This window comes from Piliocolobus tephrosceles, chromosome 10, assembly GCF_002776525.5.
Source record: "Piliocolobus tephrosceles isolate RC106 chromosome 10, ASM277652v3, whole genome shotgun sequence".
Lineage (NCBI taxonomy): Eukaryota > Metazoa > Chordata > Mammalia > Primates > Cercopithecidae > Piliocolobus > Piliocolobus tephrosceles.
In genome coordinates, this window is record NC_045443.1 from 34,627,067 (window position 1) to 34,648,373 (window position 21,307).

The 21,307-nt window shown below is 36.9% G+C and overlaps 1 protein-coding gene across 1 annotated transcript in view; it reads right to left on the minus strand.

The window, feature by feature from the left end:
* Nucleotides 1–21,307, minus strand: part of CPNE8 (copine 8) — a 231,885-nt gene that overhangs the window by 53,397 nt on the left and 157,181 nt on the right. The window contains exons 12-13 of the mRNA XM_026449597.2: nucleotides 21,012–21,065; nucleotides 19,921–19,982 (exon numbers count right to left, since the gene is read on the minus strand). Coding sequence (XP_026305382.1) covers nucleotides 19,921–19,982; nucleotides 21,012–21,065 — 116 coding nt within the window. The remainder of the gene's footprint in view (nucleotides 1–19,920; nucleotides 19,983–21,011; nucleotides 21,066–21,307) is intronic.

Here is a 21,307-nt window from a genome sequence, read left to right on the forward strand (position 1 = left end):
CTGTTGGGTACTATGCTCAGTACCTGGGTGACGGGATCATTTGTACTCTTAACCCCAGCATCACACAATATATCCAGGTAACAAACATGCACATGTAACTCTTGAATCTAAAATAAAAGTTGAAAACAGAAACACACAAGGATTTTTTGTTTTCTTCAGAAATGAAGTATTTCAGATACTACTAGTCTCCCATTGCTCACAGCATTTCTCTCTGTGTGTTTTTGTGTATGTGTATGTGTGCATGTGTGTGTGGTGTATTTACAGATATAGATAAATACAGATATGTAGTGATTGATGAAATATGTTACAAAATGCTCCTCAACTTGCAGTGGGGTTACATCCTGATAAATCAACCATAAGTTGAAAACACTGTAAGACAAATGCATTTAAATACCTAACCTAAGGAAAGTCATAGTTAACTCTAGCCTATTTTATTGTGCTCTGAACGCTTCCATTAGCCTATAGTTGGGCAAAATAATCTGGCAACACAATACACTTTAGAGTATCAGTTGTTTACCCAGTGATCCTGTGGCTGACTGGGAGCTGGGGCCACTGCCCAGCATCAGGAGAGAGTATCATACTGCTTTTCTTCCTACTGAATGCGTACTGATTTTGCACCATGGTAAAGAAAAATCTTGTTGAACTATTGTAACTTGGGGACCGTGTGTGTGTGTGTGTGTGTGTGTGTGTATATGTGTGTGTATGTGTGTGTATATATATGTGTGTGTGTGTGTATATATATATATATATATATTTCAGCACATGGTTGTTACCCAAAGTTATTTTACTGAATTAGTTTAGTTTTTTTTTCTGATGGAAACTAATGAGGTGGTGGCATTCACATAAGAAATTCACTTTTTTGAGTATACCTATGACTCTATATGTAATTCCATCTCTTTCTTACCAGAGAAAATATACAAACACAAATACATGACAATGCTATAAGTACTGTAATAACGTGGAATCACATTTAATCTACAAAATAATTTTTAATTAAAAGTAAATCATCTGAAAACATGAGTACCTTATTTTTTTAGCAACAAATTACTTTTGACACACAGCACAATTGATTTAACACTTTGAAGTTTGGAACTACTGGATAAATAATGTTGGGATTTAAATAAAGCTATCTGATTCTGCTATTACAGCATAGGGTCCCTTGTAGTTCTCTTTGTAAAAACTATAGTGATATTTCCTTCTTTCTCCAAATATCCAGCCTGGAAAGACGTAAATGCAATGCAGGTATTGAATCAAATTCGCACATTGTTTTTTTTTTTTTTTTCCCTACGGAAACAACAACCTTTCTTGTTTACATTTAACAAAAACTAGTATAGATTCCCTTTATACGAATAGTTACATGGTATTTTTTTCTCACAGTAAAAATCAGGTTTATAGGCTAAGAATATAGGCTAATTTGGAGCATAATACTAACCAGCATGAACCTAAGTGAGTACAAACTTTTAAAAAAAGAATATAGTAAGACTTCTGGGAGAACATTTTCAGATAAAAGCCCCTTTGAGGGACTGAAAAGAACAATCACCATCAGCACACTGCTTTGTCATGCTGTGGTAGGGAGAGAAATGACTGTGACACACAGCAGTATGGTAGATTAGAAAGGGTAAGGATTTTGAATCTGAATGAACTGGGTTTAAGTCCCAGAAACCCAGTTGGTGACCTTAGCCAAATTTCAAAACTCTTGGAGGGCAGGTACCTGGACCATAGAAATGAAATGAGAACTGAAAGGCAACAACATGAGATACTACATACATGTTTTATTTTACACACATAATATAGATACATATATCATAAGATATTCACATTATATATATATATCACACATTATATATAATGTGACGTTACATGGCTACTACCAGTTAACCACACAATAATTTTAAAGAGAAGATACTATCATCTTCTTTTTACAGAGAAGGAAATCTATGCTCACAAAACTTAATAATTTCCACACCAGTAATAAACAAGAGCATTGGAATTTGAATTCACATTCAACTACAAAGACCATAATCATAACCTCTATACTAATCTGTTTCTCCAGTTAAATATTTGCAAACTTCCTGGCTATAATAGGCACACAATAAAGGATATGGATTCTATTATCAATACGCTGCAATCCTGGAAAAAATTCTACATAGATGTTCTTAACGGTAAAAAAAAATCTGGATATAATCTCATGCTTGGGCAAATTTTTTCTTCTATCAAATATGTTATCAAATATATAAATAACAAAATAATCTATATATTCTTTTTTATGTTGTTTTATTCAAATAACACCTCATTAGGAATAAAAAATAACTTTGAGCTTTAAGAATATATGTTTTAGCAGATTATAAAGATCAATTTGGAAGTCCAGTCTTTGGTTCAATGTTGGTACAGTATAGGAAAATACACATTATTATCTTGATTCGACTCTCTCTTGTAACAGCATCTGCACAATGCTTTCCACATATTGAAACTTCACGGTATTTACTGGAAGAATGGATACATTTGTTTTATGATTGTTTCTAACTTGTCCTCCAGGGTAGCCCAAGATGTGTGGCATAACCGTCAACTTCCTAGAAGCATTGGTTGCAGATACAAGACTTCAGTAGTCATAGATGCAAAGGTCCTCTCAAAGCCAAAGTTGTGCCTACCAAAGCTACAAAGAAAAGTTATGGCTATTCACTAAAGAATCATACATAAGAGTTAAAAAGAAGGAGAGAGCAGAGGCCAGGCACAGTGGATCACACTTATAATCCCAGCACTCTGAGAGGCTGAGGTGGGAAGATCACTTGAAGCCAGGAGTTCAGGACCAGCCTGGGCAACATACTGGGACCCAGTCTGAATACAAACTTTAAAAAATAACCAGGTTGGGGGGTGTACACTTGTAGTCCCAACTACATGGGAGGCTGAGGTGTGATGATTTCTTTAGCCTAGGAATTTGAGGCTGCAGTGAGCTATAATTGCACTATTGCACTCCAGCTTGGGCAACAGGGTGAGACACTGTTAAAAAATGAAAATAAAAAGGAGCAGATATTTAGAATTGAACTAACTTACTAAAACTATCAATAGCTAAACTACATTACAAAACCATGTAGACTATGTACAACAAAACAATGAACTGTAGAAAAGAAGAAAAGATAAGAAAAAGAGAGGGAAAGAAGGTAAGAAGGAAGGAAGGAAGAAGAACGAAAGGCAGGACCAATGAGCACTGTTGAAATCCAGGGCACTTTTTGTATCTATGACTATTGAAGTCTTGTATCTGCAACCAATGCTTCTAGGAATTTGATGGTTATGCTACACATCCTAGGCTACCCTGAAGAACAAGTTAGAAACAATCATAAAACAAATGTGTCCACTTGCCCAGTAAATACAGTGAGGTGGTTTCCAATATGTGGAAACTTATACTCTTAAGCCTAAGTATAAAAGGTGGATGCATTCGTTTAGCACTAAATGATAAATAAGACCATTTGGTAATTACAGTGCAACAGAGACACTCAATGAGTAAAGCAGAATCCTGAAGCGTATTTGATGACTGATTGATGACAAGATTTGATTAATTATTTGTCTCATTCTGCATGTCAGGAAGAATCTCTCGCCTTTATTACTTTGAATCAGCAGCAGCATTCAGCTGAGAAGGAAGATACTATGGCTTACTAAATAAAGCAGCTCATGGTAGCGATGGTCACTAGGCTAACTACTATCATAACATTGAGATTCTTCTACTTAGAAAACCACAGTTCAACAACGATTTATGGAGCACCTTCCAACGGCCAAGCACTGTGCTATAGGATTAAGAGAAACAAGAGCAAATAAAACACCATTCCTGAACGCACAGGGCAAAACTCCAGTTTTATATTGTTAAAAAACAATAGATAGCACAGCATTTTATCATTGAATTCAAAATCAATAGCATAACCTAAAACTCACCTGCACATTTACTGTGAACATCAGTTTGTTCAACCCCATGATTCCTAAGGGTTTCCATTCATATTATAACACATACTTATCAAATCAAATGCCATACTCTATGTATTTAGAAAATATTAACTGATAAAAATTTCAAAGAAAGTTCCTAGCAATACTATAACCTCAAGTTATAAAACAGGTTTCTTGAAGACTTTAATAAACAATCTGTTATGAAAGTAAATCAAACAACATGTCAGTCAGTCAAGTTGTTACTCCTTTTTCATTCTCTAATATTGCTTGAAGCCTAATGTTAGAGGAAAAAAATCAATCATATGTCAAAGGAAAAAAAAAATCCAAATTACTCCTGACAGAATATTCATAAAACAATCACATTTAAATCCTCGAAACATCTTGTTTAGGAAGTGTTACTTTAGCTGTCATTTTATGTTTCAGAAGTAGAAAAGACAGAAGGATTTCATAAAATCCAGTTAGCAGCATTATATTTTAGAATATAAAAAAGTTATGCCTGCCAAATTGCATGAGTTAGTACTAACATCTCATGAGACTTCCCAATACATATGTCCTAGTACTACTAAAATATGTACTTGGAAAATGTCCCTATTTTACTCTACCATCTTTCCAAAAGCTGTGAATGACAGAGAAATCAGATGTCAAGATGAGAATAATTTACTAGAACAGCAAAGATCCACAGGAAACAAGTATGTATGGGAGTATCAAAGAAAACTAGACACACATGTACACATACAGAGAGTAATACCATCTTACATGTGTTTTCTACAGCTGTTACAATGAATTCATTACAGAGAACTAACAAAACTCTGATGGCGATGTGCAGAAGGCTTGTTTTCCTTTCTTACCAATTTCAAATCTGGTTCAGTTGCACAAAGCGAACTTTGTAAATTATACAATGAATTTCTCCCACTCCTCTTTTAATTAATCTTGACAAACAGATTCAGATCCACTAGCTGTTGGTATCTAGAACTCAAAAATGTAGTTGGGATGCCCATCCAACAATAATATTCCCTCATTCTTTCCATGTTGGTACCAGGGCTATGCTTCTGCCTTGATTTACCAATACGCATTCTAGTTCACACTTTGGTTCTGGAACACGTCCTGAAGCCCTGGTGCACTTGCCTCAAACATTGTCATCCAACCTAACCCTTCTTGACCTTCTTTCACCCTGGGCTAAACTCTTTTTGTGTCTTATCTTCTTGCTTTTCTTAAAAATGGTTCAACTACCTGAATGACAATGTAGACAGATGCCTGATTCCAAACTTTGCTGTATCTTCAAAATTCTGGCATCCCATGCACATGAACTACTCAGTGAATTAAGATCTTGCCAAGTAAGATCTCTTAGAATGAGGGCAGGTTTTGAGATGCACAAATGCAATTTAGATATAAATACCTTCACTTATGATTCATGTGACCTTGAAAAAACTATTCGACCTTCTGCAGCTCACTTGTAAAGAATTATGAAACCTTCCTTGGATTGTTGCTGTGAGGACCATAAAAGCACCTGTCCTTTAGAAGGCCCATTAAGTAGTTGATTCATTATTATCACGATTACTGATACTAGTTTTTCAGAACCTGAGTTTAGTATACTTCTTTGAATACTGGATTGTCTAATGCTTATCAAATTTCCGGGTCTACCAGAGGTTCGGGTCATTTCTCAGTATCTGACCCTCCCATGTCAGATTTCCTTTCCTTCACATCCACTAATAAGGTCCCAACCTGCCCAATCCAAAACTGCACTATGAATTTATGATCTAACCTTATTAGGTGTTATCTAGGTACTTCCTCAAACAAAATTCTACTGCATGAAGTAATTGTAAACTTTGACTTTTGCCTTATTTTCCATCCTTTCTTTCCTTCACACACTCTGGATTCCTGGGGATCAGTGAAATGTCAAAAGTAACAATAAAAAAAATAACTGGAGACAAGAGATATGATTCCTCAACTTTTTATTCTTCATCCTTACTGAATCCAGTTTTCACAAATCAACAAAACTTTCTAATTTCTCTAGACTTTGAAGATTGATTTCTATATTTTTTCATACAATACTACTACTCCAAAATACAACTTCATAAGGAGGCTAGTTTATCTTCGTGCAATTCAAGAACACCTTATCAAAAAGGTATGCAAAATTGCTAACCTTTTTTCTAACCAATAGTTAGAAAATATATGTGACATAATCAAAATAAGCTAACAAAATAATCAACCCCAAATCAAAAATGTTAAGCATTGTCCATGAAAATCCCAATTAAAATGAGGTAGGTGCCAGAGAGGTAATGCCTGCCTAGTCGGAAGATAGTGAACTCTTGAGTCATATAGACTGGAGTTTGAATCCCAGAATCACCACTAGCTAGCTAGTTGTGACTCCTTGCAAAACTATCAACTCTCTGGGTCTCAGTTTTCTCATGATAGATTGGTAACAACCACTTTGAAGGAGACTTCTAAATGTTAGAAATAAAACTCTAAAGTACCTGCACATAGCAAATACTCTACATGCTGGGAGACGAATTCCTTGAGTAACCCATGCCATTTTCTCCTGGTTCATAATAATCCTCTTCTCCGTTGGGTCAGAAGAGAGTTCCTTCTTTATATTAACATAAATTTATCTTTCATTAGTCCTTCCTGTAATGTGGGTTAGTGATGCATCAAGGGTGGGGCAATGAAGCTCCAACCAGTACAGGCAGTAGAGGGGTACACTGTCTGTACAGAACTTAAATATAGTAATATATCTTGTGCATATGCAAACTACATTTTAATATCACCATACACTAGCAATTCTAAGCAATGTCAGTGACAAACTTTGTCCCACCCTACTACCTCCTGCCTTTGGTGAGCTACTGTTTTTATGTATTTCTGTTTCTCCTGCTCCCAGCCCCCAACCTTTTAATTGCCCTCAACCATGAAACTATTTTAGAAATAGCAAAGTGTGTTGTTTACAATAGAATAATTTCACAGACATAGATGATAAAATTTTGTTCCTACAAAAGTTTCTAAGTTTCAAAGAAAAGTTATATGTTTAAAGAGAAAATTATTAGCACATCATCAGGAGGGAAAGATGTAAAGTTGTTTTTCTAGTATTAATAATAGTTTTGCAAAAATTCATTGCTATTGCATCACTCAGTTCTTTCAGTTTTCACTGTGTGTGGCTAAAAGTGCACACTGTAACCAAGCAACGTAGCTATGAAACTGCCCAATACCAACAGACTGTCAATATTTGGCAAGATTAGTGCTAGCCCTGATGATGAGACATACCTGAAGAGTTTCCTTTGACTTTGAAATGGAGGACTCTGAAAAAACTTATCTGCAGCATAACATAAACTGGCAATGAAATCACAATCGTAAAGTATGTAACTAGACATCTCTAAGCTTTCCAAGTATACATTTTTTTTTTTCCAGATGGAGTTTTGCTCTTGTTGCCCAGGCTGGAGTGCAATAGCACGATCTCAGCTCACTGCAACCTCTGCCTCCCGGTTTCAAGCGATTCTCCTGCCTCAGCCTCCCAAGTAGCTGGGATTACAGGCATGCACCACCATGCCTGGTGAATTTTTGTATTTTTAGTAGAGACGGGGTTTCTCCATGTTGGTCAGGCTTGTCTCGAACTCCCAACCTCAGGTGATCGGCCAACCTCGGCCTCTTAAAGTGCTGGAATTATAGGCATGACCCACCGTGCCCAGCCCAAGTATACATTTTAAATGTACAAAAATGAGAATCAAACCTTAACCAAATCAATGTTTATGACAGTCTTCTTAATATTCCTAAAAGTTTGTTTTCTAGATCTTACTTTAGATGAGTTCAGTTTCGATATGATAATGTTCCATGTGAAAATATTTATAGATGGCAGAATGGCTTTGTTCTTATTAGATTTAACCCTACTCAGCACCTCAGGGTTTAGCTTTCCACTAATTTGATAAATGAAAGTACTTGGGTGCCACAACAAAAAGTATTATAAAAAATCCTAGACATGTATATTTTATTTTTGAATAAGAAATTGGATTAATGGAAAAAAACCTTTATAGTGTTGCATGTTCTGGCAAGATGTGCTCCCTGAAGCAACATATCCAATGCAATGACACTTTTTTTTTTTTTTAAGAATAGGTCTCGCTCTGTTGCCAGGCTGACTGCACATCAGTGGCATCATCATGGCTCACAGCAGCCTCAACTTCTTGGGTTTAACAATCCCTGCACTTTAGCCCACTGAGTAGCTGGGAGAACACACATGTGCCATCAGACCCAACTATTATATTTTTTAATTTTTATGGAGATGCGGTCACATTATATTGCCCAGGCTGGTCTCACACTCCTGGGCTCAAGAGATTCACCTGTCTCAGCCTCTCAAAGTGCTGGGATTACAGGCGTGAGCCATCATGCCCAGCCTGCCAATTTTATAAAACTAAGTTAAATGTTTTACAGAATTATTTCAATTGTTCAAGTATTTTTAAGTAAAAAAAAAAAAAAATCTGTATGGGGCCTGTTGAAGGAACTTACTGATATTCAACTAGCCTCTACAATAAGTAGTATCAAGAAGCCCACTTTAGTCTTTAAGATTAGCTTATGATAGGTAGATAGCGCTTTTAAAAATTCTTTCAAACAAGATTTAGATTTAGGGTTGAGTTTGGGTTGGAGCGAACAGGGCTGTCTGGACTGAAAGAAGTATCCTGGGGTTATCCTCAAACAGAAATGAACTGTAAGAAAGTGATTTTTACTGGCTTTGTAAATTTGAATGCATACTTTTTTCTTCATGTCTCTCATAACTAGGGCAATTACTACAACCATATGATGACAACAACATGATGAGCTTAGACATATTAGAACTTTGAGATTTTTCAGAAAATTAATAGCTAGCATTTAGTGTTAACTATATGAAATTTAGTTAACCCTCACAGCCATTCTATGAAATAGGCATTGTTATTTATATTCCTGTTTCACAGAAATGAAAACAGGTTATGCTAGCAAGAGGCAGATCCAGGATCTGAACTGTACAATTAATGCCAGAACCCAAATTCTTTACCACTACTATACAATGCCTCAATTATCAGCAACCTCGTCTTTGCAATTGGGCTGACTTTTTCCCAAACATTTATTCCTTACTGAATTTCTTTCCCACAAGTTCCTGTCCACTTACTGTCTCTCCTATTACCTTCTCTCATACTCCCTTTCTCTTAAGATAAGAAGAAAACAAGCAGTTTGTACTTCTAATCTTGATTTTGCCTTTCCTCCAAGTAACTACAATGAAGATATAGAGTTCAGCTGAGACGAATTCTAGTAGAGGCAATACAAAAGCATGTTTTCTTATTCCAGAAAGCCTGGTCCATCTGTTTTATCTGATGATTGCTGTATGACTCCTGGAGAGAGTAAGATCGCAAATTGATAAGGTCTGAGAGAAACAGATATGAGGGTTTGTACTCCAGTTTGTCACACTCTGTATTTAAAGTTATATTTTTTCATTATGTTTTAATTTTGCTAAGAAATTTTGGAGAAAAAAAGGGTAGAAAATCATGCTCCAAATGGTTAATTAGTCAGTACTTACTCAATGGCCACTCTGTGTTCAGACCTACAAAAAATACTGTAAAACTACGTCTCTTTGAACAAACAAATCATACAAATAAACAATTAAAATGACACCCAGGAAAATTAGTATAAGCTCACCTGGACTGGCTGGATGAGAGTTTGGCCTTTCTTCAAAAGAAAAAAATGACAGTCTGTAGACCTCCAAGTTTCTAACACACTCAATTTTCTGATAAAAGCATAGACCAGGATTTCATGTTGACATGAAATTGTTGACATGAAATTCTAGTGGCTTAGCAGGGACTCAGTGTGCAACAAAGTTTGTGAGCTGTTTTTCCCCTTCATCTGCCAATCAAAGAGATGTGGGAAACTTTGTAGATATTTGTTCCTGAGTTAAGGTGATGGGGAAGTGAAGTGTCATAACACTTGAGAGACATAGAGGACTAAAAGGCAGAAGAAGCAAATTGAAATTTATGATTCTGTCTTCAGATACTTAGTGTGAGCTGCTGGGAATATGGAAGTATGTATTCTACAAGTCTGTAAAAGTGAATAAACCCAATTCACAAATAATAATAACTAAAATAATAATGATGCTACCTAAGAAATTATCTTAGATTTCCTAACAGTATGTAATTTGAAAGGAATCTGACATTGTCCTTATTAATGATAATTGAAGTATTCAATGTCAAAGGTTAGAGATTACTAAATAAACATTTTAGGTAGACAATTGTATTCAAATTTTAATATCTAAAACCATTTTTAATAAGTAAAGAGGAATAAAATAACTACAGGATAAAAGTACAGAGTATGATTAAAAATGACGACACCAAGGTCAATAATCCAGAAGAGACCATCAGTGTTTATTATAACAAAGCTCCTTCATGAATATTATTCTTCTGTTTAGAAAATAAAACTTTTTACTATTTCAAATCATAGAATGTATCTCATACTCCAGAAAAAACATGGCACTGCTTATCAAAAAAAAAAAAATCTAAAAATTCGATTTGTATTTCAGAGAGTATTTGAATAAAAATTGGATTTTGGTGATTTAGAATGCATCTGTCTCATTTGCTCACTGTGTACCTGAATCCATAAATCTGTCTCCTCCTGCTAAACACAATATTTTAGGGATTGAGACAATGAATGAAAAGTAACAAACTAACAATCTGGTTTCACAAACAATCAAGCTTGTATTTTCATGTAAATACCTACATCAATAATAACTAAACTAATGGAAGTGTATAATATTGAATACTAAGAACCGGGCCTAAAAAGAAGTTCCTTTGAAGGAAAATATATTAAAAGGCTATGAAAACAATTTTGTTTAGTAGTTAAATGTGTTTTTTCTTAACTCTGCATAATTTCTAATTGGATTCATGAGTAAAAAACCAACTTAACATTTGTATAATTTTCGATTCCCTTATTTTTTTGTGAGAAGAAACAAGAGATAAAATTTTAAACTGCAATTCAATAAGTTCTTTCTGTGAGTTTAATTGCAATGTTTGACTCTCAGCACAATTGCTAAACAGTTCACAACAGCTGCCTGTTTCACACTCTTTTTCTATCCCCATGCTCCCTTGCATCTGCTCTAAGAGAAATGTTGTATAAAATTAATGTAGAGGACAAAATTACTTCAGGAAAACTCAACTAAGTATTTGGATTAATCAGAGCTAGCTATAAAATCAATATAATTGTTGTTAACGATATCTTACATCATAATGTTTCACCCTTTTGATGACTTCAAGTTTTACTTGTCAATTCAGATTCAACATGAGCATAACCCGACAGTGGAAAGGTTATGGTAATTAGGTCCCTAAATTGATGCAGGGATAGTTTAACATACGCAAGTCAGTAAGTGTGATACATCACATAAACAGAATTTATAAAAACATATGATCATCTCAATAGATATAGAAAAGGCATTTAATGAAATCCAGTATTGCTTTATGATAAAAATCCCTCAACAAAATAAGCATGCAAAGGACTTACCTCAAAGTAATAAAAGTCATATATGACAAGCCCACAGCCAAAACCATACTGAATAGGGAAAAGTTGAAAGCATTCCCCCTGAGAACTGGATCAAGACAATAATGCCCACTTTAACCACTTCTATTCAACATAGTATTGGAAGTCCTACCCAGCGCAATCAGACAAAGGAAAGAAATAAATTGCATCCAAATTGGAAAACAGGAAGTCAAACTGTTGCTGTTTGCCACTGATATGACTGCATCTCTAGAAATCCCTAAAAACGCATCTACAAAGCTCCTAGATCTGATAAACGAATTCAGTAAAGTCTCGAGTTACAAAATCAATGTATACAACTCAGTAGCACTGCTACACACTAACAATGACAAACTGAGAATCAAATCAAGAACTCAATCCCTTTTACAACAGCTGCAAAAAAGAAATAAAATAAAATACCTAGGAATATACTTAAGCTAGGAAGTAAAGGATCTCTATGAGAAAAACTACAAAACATTGCTGAAAGAAATAATAGATGACACAAACAAATGGAAACACATCCCATGCTCATGGATGGAAGGAATCAATACTGTGAAATGACTATACTGCCCAAAGCAATCTACAGACTCAAATGCAATTCCCTTCAGTACCAGCATCATTCTTGACAGAATGAGTTAAAACAATCCTAAAATTCATATGGACCCAAAGAAAGAACTCACATAGTTAAATAAACACTAAGCAAAAAGAACAAATCTGAAGGCATCACATCACCTGACTTCAAATTATACTACGAGACTATAGTTACTAAAAGAGTATGGTACTGGTAAAAAGTAGGCACATAGATCAAGGACCAGAATAGAGAACCCAAGTGTAAAGTCAGATCTAACTAACTGATCTTTAACAAAGTACACAAAAATAAAAACTGGGGAAAGAACACCCTATTAAATAAATGATACTGGGAAAACTGGCAAGTCACATGTAGAAGAATGGAACTGAATCTCCATTTCTCACCTAATACAAAAATCACCTCAAGATGGATCAAAGACTTAAATTAAAGACCTGAACCACAAGAATTCCAGAAGATAACATCAGAAAAACTCTCTGGACATTGGCTTAGGCAAAGAATTCATGACTAAGAACCCAAAACCAAATGCAACAAAAACAAATGTAAACAAATCAGACCTAATTAAACAAAAAGCTTCTGTACTGCCAAAGAAATAATCAGCAGAGAAAACAGACAACCCACCCAGTGGAAGAAAATATATGCAAACGATGAATCTGACAAAGGTCTGGTGTCCAGAATCTATGAGGAATGCAAACCAATCAGCAAGAAAAAAACAATGACCCCATCAAAAAATGAGGAAAGGACATGAATAGACTGTTCTCAAAAGAAGATATCCAAACAGTCAACAAACGTATGAAAAAATTCTCAACATCACTAATTATCAGAGAAATGCAAATTGAAACCACAATGAGATACCACCGTATTCTAGCAAGAATAGTCATAATTAAAAAGTCAAAAAACAATAGATGTTAGCATGGATGTGGTGAAAAGGGAACACTTTTATACTGCTAGTGGGAAAGCAAATTAGTACAACCACTATGGAAAACAGTATGGAGATTCCTTAAAGAACTAAAAGTAGAATCCCCATTTCATTCAGCAATCCCACTACTGGGTATCTACCAAGAAGAAAAGAAGTCATTATATGAAAAAAACACTTGCACATACATGTTTATAGCAGCACAATTTGCAATTACAAATATATGGAACCAACCTATGTGCCCATCAACCAACAAGTAAACAAAGAAAGTGTGATATATATATGTGTATATATATATATATATATACACACACACACACACCATGGAATACTACTTAGTCATTAAAAGGAACAAAATAATGTATTTTGCAGCAAATTGGGTGCAGGTGGAGGTCATCATTCTAAGTAAAGTAACTCAGGAATGGAAAACCAACTATCCTATGTTCTCACTTATATGCAGGAGGTAAGCTATGAGAACACAAAGGCATAAGAGTGATACAATGGACTTTGGGGATTTGAGGGGTGAAGGTTGGGAGGGAGGTGAGGGATTACAGACTATGTATTGGGTACACTGTATATTGCTCAGCTGACAAGTGCACTAAAATCTCAAAAATCACCACTAAAGAACTTAGCCATATAACCAAAATCCACCAGTACCCCCCAAAAATTATAAAGAAATAAGCCTTGAAGCCAGAAAAAAAAAAGGTCCCTGAATTGATGATGCCACCTTAAGTCAGCAACAAAACCATCCACAAATGCAGTAATCAGTGCTCTTATCTTGGTATTTTAAGTTACAAGTGAGGAATTACTATGATTCATTATACAAAACAAATTAAATTCAGCAATTTGTTCCAATTACCTTGATATATCATACTTATTATGTATTATGGAAGGGCATCTTTTTTTAAAAAAAGCTAACCTTGATAATTCCACAGATCTTCAAATGTACTAATAAATATGCCCTCTAATATATTAATTTGGGTGTTTTGGTTGATGATAGCCCGAAGTGTTTGTTTATTTTATTCTTTTGCAATGTCATCAGATGGCATAAAGGCCAGATGAGCTAACTTAAGAAGAGTCTCCCCTGAGGCATGCTGAAGAGGAGCGGGATCAAAGACCAAGGTGTGAATATTGCAGAAGTTTAGCTGACTTGTTAAAAAAGGAATGTAGCTCTAAGGAATGTAACTCCAAGCTATCTTTCTGTGTTTTTTCTTCCTTTGAAAATACACAGTCCTTTATGGTGGAAGTAGGGGAAGAAGGAGCAGAAGACAAAAAATTCTTAAAGGTCTGTTTCTAAAGACACAGCTGGTTTGACATGAGCTTTTACAGAAAACATGAAAATAGCTGATAAAAAGGTTTTACAGATGAAAACTGACAAGGACTTATATCTATTAAATTAGTGAAAATGAAAAAGGAGGGGCACTATTCAGAAAAGGTAAGGATATGGTAAACATCCTGCATAGATTTGGGGAGTATAAATTCTTAGAGTCTTTTAGCAATACAATTTAGAAATATCGAACAAATTGTGAAATACATATATCATTAAATTCAATAACATTATTTGTAGGAAGGAATGCTACAGATATGCTAGCATATCTATACACAAGTGCACTAATGAGGTGCATAAAATGCCACGTACCATGTATATATACATTGCAGTTTTGTTTATAATAAAATATGTATGTCACTAAAGCATGTATTAACAGGAAATTTTTAAATTAAATGATGTACAATCATATAATGGAAAACTGTTTACAAAAAGGTAGTAATGACATACTAGCATATACACACAATACATTTAATAAACAAAACATACAATGCAGTGTATTGTATATAGTGTGATCCCATGATTATAAAAAATAGTAATAGCAGATGTTAGCTATTATCATACACAAATTACATCTGAGAGTAAGTCGATAGGTTAGAGTAAGCCTTCTGTCAAAATGCAAACAATGATTTCAGAGTGAAGATAAAATAAATAAGATGTCATTAAGGTCATGGAAGAGCTGGAAGATCAAATTGAATTATATCCTTTTACAAACGAACTTCAGAATATCCAGTTCATGTGAACTACAGGAAATTAAAGTGTAGATATTTTAAATGATTTGCCTGTCACTGTATAACACAAGGGTCTCTTGACCAAGCTAGATCTCTTTACCATAAAAGTCAAATTTTAAATTTGTGCCCAATTTGGCTGGGTGTGGTGGCTCATGCCTGTAATTCCAGAACTTTGGGAGGCTGAGGAGGGCAGATCACTCGAGGCCAGGAGTTCAAGACCAGCATGGCCAACATAATGAAACCCCTCTCTACTAAAAATGCAAAAATTAGTTGGGCGTGGTGGCACAAGTCTGTAATCCCAGCTAGCTACTCGGGAGGCTGAGGCATGAGGACTGCTTGAATCCAGGAGACAGAGGTTGCAGTGTTGCCAGCCTGGGTGACAGAGTTAAGACTGTCTCGGGAAAAAAAAAGAAAGAAATTGTGCCAATCGCTTTTAAGAAGTCCTCAGGGCAAAGATATATAAATACATTTAAAGATACATAATACGATGATTATTATTGCTTGCTGATTTGGATTTCACTATCCAAAAGAATAAGTTAATACCTCTGTATTTTACTTATAAACATTATATATTATAGTGAATAATAGTTAAATGCATAACTGTAATACATTTTAAGGATATTACATACATTTATAATATATATTTGTATAAAAACAATGGAATGTATGCAAATAATATTTTTTCATGTCCTTTTCAAATAACAGTTTTATAGAAATTATCTTAGGTCTAGTTAGATTAATTATGTAGTGAAACTTAAACTATATTTCCCTAGGCCCCATTTGTAAATCAGAACTTGGTTCTTATAAAAGCCTCAAGAAGCCAGGATTGGAGCAAACTGTACCCCGTAAGTTGGGGCTCCACTTATAGAATAACTAGCATTTCTTCCTGCACAGGCAGTGCTGTAAGTAGGAAGCGTGTAGCTAAGAAAAAGAATCCTAAGGTTTGTAAGCAACAGAAAAATACGAGAGCGTGATAGAGTTAAGACTATCATTGCTCTGGGTACTGTAGAAACCCATTTGCTCTGATTAGCCCTAAGAATTTTCAACAGGAGTTTGAGAACAAACAGTAAAAGTGATTTACTGGTACCAGATTCTGAAATGTTTTATACTGATAGACTCACACCCAAATATTGCTAGATTTGCACTGCTGACCAAACGTACTGGATATCTGTTATATATACACATACATACTCTTCACATGATCACAAAGCAAAACAAAGAGAAAACAAGACAAAAACTGAAATTTATAACATTTCAATACCACAAATCAGTATTTCTATATGTAAAATATAACCAGATATATCAAGTAATTTTTTTTAAGTTGTAAAGAAGGTGCTAAGGGATGTCCATTTACTTACCTCATTTCTTTGTCAACTATTGATGGCAGCAGTTGCTCAAGACAGCCTTAGGCTGCCATCATGCTGGCTGCAGCAAGGAGGCGTAGCCAGGGCTGCATGCTCCGGGCAGCGTGCGGAAGCCGGGGACAAGTGGGACCTTCACCTTTTCTGAGTGGGGGCAGGAGCACCAGTGGGGAAACTGCAGCCGTCCAAGCCATGGCTACAGACCCGGGCCTCCCAGGCCACTCCTGCTCCATGAAGCAGGCAGGGGCCGCCCTCTCCCATTTCCCCACACGGCTGCAGTTGCCCAAACCGCAGCTGCAAACTCAGGCATCCCTGCACCCTTGGGGACCCAGGAAGGGCCCCTGCCCTCACAGGCTGAAAAGTGCCTGCTCCCACTGCCTGGCTTCTCCCTGCTGTTCGCTTCCGCTCTAATCTTGGAGCAAAGTCAGGGCTGAGCCCAGGTGCCAAGAACAGCAGCAGGAGGCAGACAGATTCTTGGGCCGAGGGCATGGATGCCTGGTAAGTATGGGGATGACCAGCAGCAAAGAGGAGCGACCTGCTCTAGGGCCTCCTTTCTGCTGAGCACTTCAGAGACCTGCAGGGACATCAGGACTGTCAGCTGCGGAAAGGAGCAACTCACCCTAGGGCCTTCTCTCTGCTGGGAGCTGGGGAGATGATGAGAGGGCCTGCCTGCAGAGAAGAGCAACCCATTCCAAGGCCTCCTATCGGTTGAGAGATGGGGAGATGATAGGACAACCTGCCTGAAGAGAGGAGCTTCCCACTCCAGGGTCCCAGCTCTGCTAGGAGCTAAATAGTAGGAACCGCCTGGCTGCGCAAAGGAGCTACCCCCTGTGGGTCTCCTGTGAGCTGTTCTATTGCTCAATAAAACTCCTCTTCATCTCGGCTTACCCTTCACTTCTCTGCATATCCCATTCTTCCTGGTCGCAAGAGAAGAACGTGGGGACCTGCCAAACAGCGGAGCTAAATGAACTACAACACAAACAGGGTTGAAACTGCTCACCATGTTGCAGGCATAGAGAAGGATAGAATAGCTGTGGCCCCTGGGGGAGCCCAGACCTGGGAGCTCCCTCAGCCAAGACTGTGACTTCCTTTTTGGGGTCCTGCAGTGCCTACCATCTTCAAGCTTTCCAGGTGCCACCAGGGAAGCTGCTTGTGGTGCGTCTGGTCCAGCCACAGCCTCACAGAGAGCTGGCACCTGTGCCAGCACCCGCAGGTGCCCGCCCTGCTGCAGCAGCCAGCATGTCAGACTGCACAGTGGCTGGATCCCATGCTCACATACTCCTCGCCACTCCATACCTGATACACCCTTGGCAGGCATGAGACCCAGGCTGGTAGTGTGAGAAAAGTGCAGCCTGCTAGGCCAAGTGGATGGAACGAGCCCAGCAGGCCTGAGCAAACTCAGGAAAAGGCACCACCAGCCAGAGGTTTCACGCCAAAAAAAGCAACACCCCAAAGATCCTGTAACACTATTACCTACTGTCTTGTTTTTCTAAGACCACCAGAGCGAGCACAAAAGAACCAGCAAGTAGGCAAAGGTCTGGCGCAAAACTGCAAGTTTATTTTAGTAACCTAAGGTGTGGAGAAGAAGTCTGTCGGCCTCCGGCAAAGAAGGCCGGCAGAGTTCCCCTCCCCCAAGCTCTCCGACGGAGTTCCCACATCCCGACGGGACTGGGAAGCTGGGAAGTCCGCCGGGCTGTGAGAAGGCCGCCTGGCTCAATGGCGGAGAGCGGCTTTTCTAGGAGTGGGAGGGCAATAGATGGGGCATGGGCGTGTCAGGGGCGTTCCGCAGGTGCGACCAGGTAAATCTTGGTCTCTTCAGATTGACGTCACCTGGCACATGCCCAGTTGGTCTGCACCCTCCCTGGGCGCCTGCTGCATTTTCGCGCGCTGGGGAAGAGTTGGTGGTGAAGAAGAACCCGGAAGTGCACCATCTTGCCTCCGTTCGTCCAAACACCTACTACTACTAAGGAGTTTTTACAGGAATATATTTTTATGACAAATTCAAGATCCTATTTTTCTATCTTCTAAAAATAAAAATAGGCACAGACATTGGAATACTAAGAGCTGGCAAACTTTTTTTTTTCTACTTTGTACTTTATTGAAACAACCATTGTTGCTTCTCAGTCTGTGCAGCCACTTTGCATTTTGGATGCCCGTATATAGCAAAGAGTACTCATTTAAGTAGGTATTTTGTTTGTTTGTTTGCTTTGTATCCTTAAGTAAGAGCAACAAGAGGCAAACTCTCCGGGTTTTGTGAAGCTATCTTTGTTCCCTTGGTACCCCCATTCCTTCATCCCCTTTTTCAACCTGAGGACATTCTATCAGTGAGTCTTTATGGTGTGGGGGGCAGTTGCTGAATCATAATTAGGAAGATGTTTACATGAGTGATATTCATTATGAAGTTACTAAACACATTCAAATTTGCTTGGCTCCACTTTTACATATTGAAAATACAAGGTGAAGGAAAAGAGAATATGTAGACATTTTATACTGCAAGACAATGAATGCTTGTTTTAAATCTCTAGGGATGATATGGTCTGACTCTGCGTCCCCACCCAAATCTCATCTTAAATTGTAATCCCCACAATCCCCATGTGTGGAGAGAGGGATCTGGTGGGAGGTGATTGGATCATGGGGGCAGTTTCCCCCACGCTGTTCTCATGATAGTGAGTGAGTTCACATGAGATCTGACGGTTTTAGAAGTGTCTGACAGGTCCTCCTTCACATGCGCTCTCTTGCCTACTGCCATGTAAGACATGCCTTGCTTCCCCTGTACCATCGGTCATCCGCCATGATTATAAGTCTCCTGAGGCCTCCCCAGACATGTGGAACTATGAGTCAATTAAATCTCTTTCCTTTATAAATTACCCAGTTTGGGGTAGTTTCTTTATAGCAGTGTGAGAACAGACTAATACAGGTGATGCTTGGTCAGGTTAAGAAAAGGAAGAAATAGGTTAAAATGAGAAGCAAAACTGAAAATACTTCCCTGTTTACGAGGGTATAAGAACTAACAGTACATTACCAACACAGGATCTGTCTGGGTTTTGAAAAGTTTCAAAAATGGTTACAATTATTTTTTTTCCTGAAACGTATTCCTGTCTGAGAGCTGTAGGACTGAATAAATGACGACACCATCCATTTCTGCATTCTGATTTTATGACAAGGCACATTCCTTTAATATTCTTAACCTAGTATATATATTTAAATCAGGCCCTGAAGCTTTACACCTATATTACAAATAATGAATAGTGCATGTACAATGTCCTATGTGTTAAGCAAACAAAAACATCCTATGAAAGTGCACATAATAGCCATTATCTACAACTATTAATCATACAATATTTTCTCTTGGTTAAAGAAAAGTTACAATTTGCCCCAAAAGTAATAGCTCTAGGTATGTACGTTTTTTACTTTATATCTGAAACAGAATTATAATAGGCTTGCCATCAAAATATAATAAAGGTGATCATTTCAGTGCCAGGTACCTCGTGGTAGCACTTGTTATACAAATTGTACGAAATGCCTAAGCAACAAAACAATTCCAGAAAATGACTTACCCTCCCTTAATGTAGTCAAGGAATGAAACTTCTGTTTCTACCAAGAAAGAGAGTAAAGTTACCTGAAAAAGAAAAAGACAGAATTACCTTCTAGTTGTTTGTGACCCCAAATAGATTTTTCTAACTATTAGAGAGAAAAATTGTATTTCTTTGCATTTTGAAAATCACTAAAGACATTATTTTTTATTAACATCTGCTAGGACTGATTGTTCTTACATTTAAAATTATCTGAAGGAAAGGGATCAAAAAAATTAACCAATGTCTTTCTATGACCGGTTTACTTCCGTTGAAGAACAGCATGAAAATTATCTACAAGGACATTGTGTTAATTCCCATTTTAGATAAAAGGAAAGATGAAAGAGAGTTGGAAAATGGTTAAAACCAAAAAACCAAAATCAGTGAACAAAGCCTTCAAGAGGAAATGTGTGTTTTCAGTCATGGTTCTGTAATGAGCTCATCTAATATTTTAACTGTCTTGCTTTATAGAGATCTTTCAAAGAAAACTGAGAGAAAACTTAGATTTTGCTTCTCCCCAAAAAAGTTAATCTTAAGAAAAAAAACTGCAGTATTTTTCTTAAAATAGGCTGTCACTGATTTTTTATAATTTTTGATACATCTTTGCATCTTCTGTACTGATTTAGTACATCATTTCCACAGCATTGTCAATTTTAATGACAACTTTTTTGAATGAGCACATAACATCCCACGAAATGAGTCACAGTTGTTAAGTATAGCCTGTAAAGAGTATAGTATTTCTTACTACCACTTGTGTTTTTTTTTATGTCTGCCTGATTCATTACACTCGGATTCTACTGAATGAAGAATTCATAACAAAACTTCAGCCTCTCTCAGAGGCCTTGCAGCCCCTAGGATTATCTGCAAGAAGCCAAGTCAATACCTTCTATAAGGTATTCTTCATTACAATCAGTCCCCTGGGAAGCTGATTTTTCTATTGTGTTTGCTCATATTAAAACCCTGAGTGAAACACAGCTCAGTTTTTTAATTGCTTCCAGTAGGATTAAAGATGCTGTCTACATATATGCATATTCATTTATTTTAATCTTTAATAAATAACATAAAATTTGACTTACTGTTCCAGAATTACTATATTTTTTCTTTTTTCCTTTCTTTTTGGGATTCACCACCTTAAAAAGCAGATAAAACAATTAAAATGTGTTACTGTTTATACTGAATTTTTATATTGAAGTTTTAAAAATGTGTAGTTTAACCTGCTGCCTTCACTTCTTATGCATGTATGCATTTACAAATGCTTTCAGTATGACTTTGGACGGTCATTCAGCCAAAACTTCTCTACAAAAGTTAATACTGACTATCTTAAAAAATGTTTTGTCTGTAATATTCTTCTCACTTGTACATACTGATTGCC